This window comes from Rattus norvegicus, chromosome 4 (genome assembly GCF_036323735.1).
Source record: "Rattus norvegicus strain BN/NHsdMcwi chromosome 4, GRCr8, whole genome shotgun sequence".
NCBI classification, from domain to species: domain Eukaryota; kingdom Metazoa; phylum Chordata; class Mammalia; order Rodentia; family Muridae; genus Rattus; species Rattus norvegicus.
The window spans coordinates 88,465,786-88,472,292 of record NC_086022.1 but is presented as its reverse complement, the minus strand read 5'-3'; the positions used below and the strand labels follow the sequence as shown (position 1 = coordinate 88,472,292).

Below are 6,507 nucleotides of genomic sequence, written 5' to 3'. Positions count from 1 at the left end.
TGTCTTGAAATCAGATAGGTTCATCAATGAAATAGAATTGAAGACCTAGAAATAAATTCCCATTCCTATGGAAATTGATTTTTGACAAAGCATCCCAGACAATACAATGTAAAAACAAGAAATCATTTTCCACAATTGGTATTGGTATAACTGGATATCTGCATGAAGAAGAGTGCTAATAGATCCATATTTATTACCCTGTTAAAAGTGCAAGTCTAAATGAATCAAAAAATCTGACACACTAAATCTAACCAAAGAGATAGTGAACAACTGCCTTGAACACTGGCAGAGGAGACAAATTCCTGAACAGAATATCAATACTCAGGTACTTAGATCAACAAATAATAAATAGTACATAAATGAAACTTATGTACTGCAAAGCTTTTGCAAGGCTAAGTACATCAATCAATATACAAAACAGAATTATAGAATTATAGAATGGGAAATTATCTTTCTGAACAACACATCTGACAAAGGACTAATATCCGAAATATATAAGGGACTCAAGAGTTTAGACACCCATAAGCCAAATAACCCAATTAAAAAGTGTGGTAGAGATTTATACAGAGAATTCTCAACTGAGGAATATCTATTGACTGAGAAACACTTAAAGAAATGTTCAACATCCATACTGATCAAGGAAATGCAAATCAAAACAATGCTGGGCTTCCATCTTCCATCCTTTAGAATGGCTATGATCAAAATCTCAGGAGACAGTATATAGTGGTGTGGCTGAGGATCAAGGGGGAGCACAACTATATACTACGTCTAGGCATCAACCCAAAAGATGCCCCTCTCTATACAAGGACACTTGCTCAGCTATATTCATAACAGCTTTATTCATAATAGCCAGTAACTAAAAACAACCTAGATGGCCTTCAATTAAGGAATGGATAGAGAAAATGCAGTTCATTTACACAGTAGAATACTATTTAGCTATTAAAAAGGGGGATATCATGAAATTTTCACACAAATGTATACAAATAGAATATATCATTGTGAGTGAAAATCATGTATGGCATTCACTTACTTTTAAGTGAACATTAGCCATAAAGTAGTGGATAGCCATGCTACGATTCAGAGACCAAAAGATACTAAGTAACAGGGAAGAACCAAGGTAGGATGAATGTATCTCACTGAAATGAGGGAACAACATAATCATTGGAGATGACTGAATGGAGGGAACTGTGTGGGAGATACAATGAGGATGGGAGGGGATCAGGCATGGGAAGAGGGGTGTAGGAGAAGAGTGTGCATGAGTGTGGTAAACAAGGGGGTGAATTTTGGAGTAACTGGATACCTGGGACAAGGGAGAGTCCCAGGGTGTCTATGGTATTGACTCTAGCTGAGTCTCATGAGAGAAGTGGTTATGGAGACTGAATATGTCATTTTATGAAACCATGCAGAACTTTGAGTAAAAGGAAGAAAACATCAACCCACTAACAAAATCTTCAATCCCAAATTAGTTCTGCCTACAAGAGTGGCAGGTATAAATGTGGAGCAAAGATTGAGGGAATAGCCATCTAACGATTGTCCCAACTTGAGATACATCCCATGTTTGAGAATCAATCCCTGACACTATTAATGGTACTCTGCTGTGATTGCAGATGGATGCCTAACATAATTGTCCCCTGAAGGCTTAATCCAACATTGGATAGAAACAGAGGCACAGATCTGAGCTAAACATCAGGAGGTGTTGCGAGTTTTTGCAACAGTAGGGGCAAAATTCAGGTAGCTGGATGGAGCAAGGACAGCACAAGAAGAGCTACTGAGTCAACTAGAAGAGCCCATGATTCTTGGTGAGACTGAATAACCATCCAAGGAGGACACAGTGTCTGGAACTAGGACGTCCACCCATTTATAGAATATGTGAAGCTTGGTCTTCATGTGGGTCTCCTAACAATAAGAACAGATCCGGTTTCTGACAACATTGCCTGCCACTGGATCACCTTCCCTAAACTGCACTGCCTGGTTGGGACTCAGTAGTAGAAGTTAGGCTTAGGACTACTGCAACTGAAAACCCTAAGGTTGTGTGGCACCCAAGAATGACTCTCCTTTCTTTGAAGAGAAGAGGAAGAGACAATTGTGGGAGCAGAATTTATACGGGTGGGATTGGGAATAGAGGTGTCATGGGAGCAGCTCTCAGGATAAAAATATGTAAATAAATAAAAAATAAAGATAAAGAAAAATAATTTATGAGATCTATCAAACTCAGCAGCACACTTAAAAGCTCTAAATGAAAAAGAAAGCAAGTCTATCAATGAGGAAGGTGAGCAGAAAAGAAACTGAGATCCATATCTGAAAGAGAGATAACATGTACAGTAATAAAACCCGAGAAACTAAACATTAAGCAACCAATCAATTCAATTAAAAATGGGATACATATCTATACAAAATATTATCAAAGGCTGAATCTGTAATGTCTGAGAAACCCTTAAAAATATTCAACATTCTTACCCCTCAGTGGAATGCAAATACAACCTATTTTGAGACTTCATCCTACACCCTTCAGAATGGTTGAAATCAATAACAGAAATGACAACTCATCCTGGCATGAGAACGGAGTAAGGGGAACACTCCTCCATTGCTGGGAGTAGTCTAATCTTGTACAGCTACTGTTTGGATCAATATGGCATTTCCTCAAACCATTGGGATTCAATCTACCTCAAACCCAGCTATACTTCTCCTGGGCATATACACAAAGATACTCAATTATACCACAAGGACACTTGCTCAACTTTGTTCACAGTAGCTTTATTCATAACAGGTAGAAACTGTAAACAACACCACCTCTGAATGGATAAAAGAATATATGGTAAATATATACAATAGAGTATTACTCAGTTGTTAAAAATAAAAACATTATGAAATTTGTAGGCAGATGGATAAAACTAGAAAAAATCATCCTCAGTAGTATAACCCAGACTCAAGAAGACAAATACAGTGTGTACTCTCTTATAAGAAGATACTAATATAAAATAATAGATTATTACGCTACAATCCATAGATTCAGAGCTAGAAAGTAACAAGGAGGGCTCAAAGGGAGATGCATGGAAAGGGAAAAAGAATAGAGTTTGCAGGTAGACTGGGGGTCAGTTCGGGCTGGGAACAGGAGGGATCAGACAGGAGGTCAAAAATTGGAGGGAGATGACTGGAATTGGGGGTTGTTTGGAGGGTCATTTAGAAACCTAATTAAGTGGAATTTTCTGGAGATAAATGAGAGTGACTTTAGTGAAGCTTCCTAGTAATGTGAGATTTGGAGCCTGAGCTGGTAATCTTCTATAAATAGGCAAGGCATACAGCAGAGGGACTTGGACATAAACGCAGCAGAAACTTTCTACCTACCATCTGCCTTTCCTGTCAGATGTCCTGAGGTAATCGTAACACTGAACATGTGGGTGTGGCTAACCTATGTCTGGTACAACTTTAGACTCAGAACCCTGGAGGGAACCTATACTTCCTGTATCACCAGGAACTAGAGAGAGGACAGCCTACAGGCCCAGGACAGAACCAAACAAAGTGGGAAAATATCAATGAAATGATGCCCCATTATATTTCGCTGTACTCAGAGATTAGCATCTAACCCAAATTGTCACCTGAGAGAAGCATCATCCAGCAACTGATGAGAGCAGATGCAGAGATCCATAGCCAAAGACCAGGCAGAGTCAGGAAAACCCATAGATGAGAAGAAGGAGAAAGGACTATAGGAAGAGAGAGGTCAAGGACACCAAGAGCATAGGACTAACATAATCTACCAAGGAGGAATCACAAGGCATCAGAGAGATGGAAGTAAGAAACATCCACCCTGTATGTATCTGAGCCATGTCCCCTGCATATACATGAGTGTTTTGTAATTTGGGTGTTTTTCTGGGATTCCTAAGAGTGAGGGGGCATTTCTCTCACACTTTTGCCTATGCTTGGGGAGTTTTTACTCCTAGTTGTTTGCCTCTTCTAGTCTTCATAAGAGGCTTTGCACTTTGCCTTACTGTAACTTGCTATGCCCTGTTTAGTTGATATCCTTGGGAGGTCTGCTCATTTCCATCTAAGAGAAAAAGGAGTGGATATGGAGAAAGAAGATGGTGGGGAGGGATTGGAAGGAGTGGAGGGGTGGGAAACTCAGGTCAGGAAATACTGTATGAGAGAATACTAATATTAATTGGGAAACAAGTCTACAATACTATCTTAACACTATTCTTGATGTTATAGAGTAAATTAACATATTTTCAACATAAATGCTAAAAAGTCACTGTAAGAATCTTCTTTTGAGTAAACTCGGTATCAGGGGAACATTTATTTTATGAATTTAAATGGAGAAAGAGTATTCTTATGGAAATATCAACTGATTGTGTACCATGAAAAGAAGGAACTCCATCCATCTTGGCAGGAAATTTGATGAAAAAAAATATATCAAACCACAAATTTTACTTAAATCATATAAAAAACTACTTTGCTTCTTGTACTATCAAATATTTAAAAAGAGTAAGTTTTTTTAAATAATTGAGGCTAGAACTCCTCACAAAATAACGTTGTACAAGAATTAAGTCCAGATCCAAAGAGTTAAATGTCCTATGACTTCTGTGAACACCAGGAATGAAAACATGCTGGCCCAACACTCATAGACATAAAATAAAATAAGTCTCCCCCTTTTTAAAATTTATTCTTTAATCATTTTTTTTTTACAGTTCACTTGTTATCTCCCTCCCGGTATGCCCTCATCCAATATTTCCTCCAATATCCAAGAGGATGTTCCCACCCCACTCCCGGGGACTCAAGTCTCTTGAGTGTTATGTCTGTCTTCTCACTCAGGCAAGACCAGGAAGTCCTATGCTGTATATGTGTTGGGGTTATTTCTTTTCAATATATATATATATATATAATATACATATATACATATACATATATACATATATACATATATATGGTTTTTTCAAAAATTTACTTATTTTTTCCATTTTTTAAAATTTGGTATTTCTTATTTACAATTCAAATGTTATTCCCTTTTCTGGTTTTCTGTCTATCAGCTCCCTAACCTGTCCCCCTTCCCTTCTATAAGGGTGTTCCCCTTCACATCCAACCCTTTACCCTCCCCCAACCATCCCTTACAGTTTTTTTCCCTTATAGTTTTTAACAGAAAAAAATGACCCCTTTTTAAAAAGCCTGGTGACATTTTGGCCACAAGTTTTTCAACACATTGATTATTCTATTGTCAGAACTGATTTGTACTAAAGGAGTAATTGTGGGATAGGCATTCATCACAAACTGCTGAATAGGCAGGATGACAGGGTCATATCTCCATAACAGGATCGAGGTGTTTGAGATGATGAAGTCCACCCAGTACATGAACACAAAGAAGACCACCAGGAGCAAGATGGTCTGGGTGGCTCTTTTCTCAGGGGATGCTCTCAGATGTCTGATGCTATGCAGATGCTTGCATTGCCTCTGATGTCTGAACAAGAAAGTCACCATGTATGCACTTGTGCTTAGCATGACTCCTACAAGAAACACATCTCTTAAAGTAGTTAGTGTTAAAATCAATCCCCTGATGATGCTGTTCATGGGAAAGTGTGAGCAGTATTTAGTGACCCTCATCTGGTTGTTCTCACTCACAATGGTATAAGCACCAAGAGAGAAGATCTGATTAATGCTGAAGGACAAATTGAAAGACCAAAAATAGAAAAAAGCATAGATGATGTACTTTTTCAGCTTACATTTAAATTTTGCCAACAGCGAGGTACTGGGACTGATAGTGACAGCCTGGAACACACTCAGGAGGCAGGTGACACAGATAGAGAGGCCTCTCATTACCCTGTTTATGTAAATAATTGCCTTACATTTGAAGTCATTATCAATATTCAACAACTCAAACATGTCAGCAAGCCAAATATCCCATCCAGTGAGAACCATAATTATATGAATAAAGGTCAGTTGACAGGAGATCATGTCCACAGGCTTAGGTCTGTGACCTGGGATTATGAAGATATAGAAAATCAGCAGAAACATATTGGCTAGGACTCCTAGTCCAGCTTGGAAATAAAGGACAGTCTTGATTGAAGACATAAATGGAAAGTGTATTCATCTGAAAAGCATAATGAAAGTATTTTTCATATATCTGAAAAAATAATAGATTACATATCAAAATAATGATTTGCTTCAGAGTATGTCTATAATATCATTCTATTTACCCTATTAATTATTGAATAACCTACCTCTTCCTCTTTTGATGTTTCATATTGGATATAGCCTACATTTGTATATATCCTCCAAGTATCTCCTATATAGAGAGAATATTATGGACAATGAATCCATTTAGAGTCATATCTATACACACTTTGTGTTCCTGTATTACACCTGAGTCTCATACCTTAGACATTCAATTTTATTAATTTAAATTGACTCATTTTATATTTAATAACTAAAACAGTAGTAATGAGCATAGAATATCAGTCACATTTGCACAAATGTACAAAAACTATAGCGAACTGGGGGGAAATCATAAAAGACTAAAAA

The 6,507-nt window shown here is 37.6% G+C and overlaps 1 protein-coding gene across 1 annotated transcript; it reads right to left on the bottom strand.

Annotated features, from left to right (window-relative positions):
* Nucleotides 1–5,148: 5,148 nt before the first annotated feature.
* On the bottom strand, nucleotides 5,149–6,057 carry Vom1r84 (vomeronasal 1 receptor 84). The gene has a single exon (NM_001009528.1). The coding sequence runs from the start codon at nucleotides 6,055–6,057 to the stop codon at nucleotides 5,149–5,151; it is 909 nt and encodes a 302-aa protein (NP_001009528.1).
* Nucleotides 6,058–6,507: the final 450 nt, after the last annotated feature.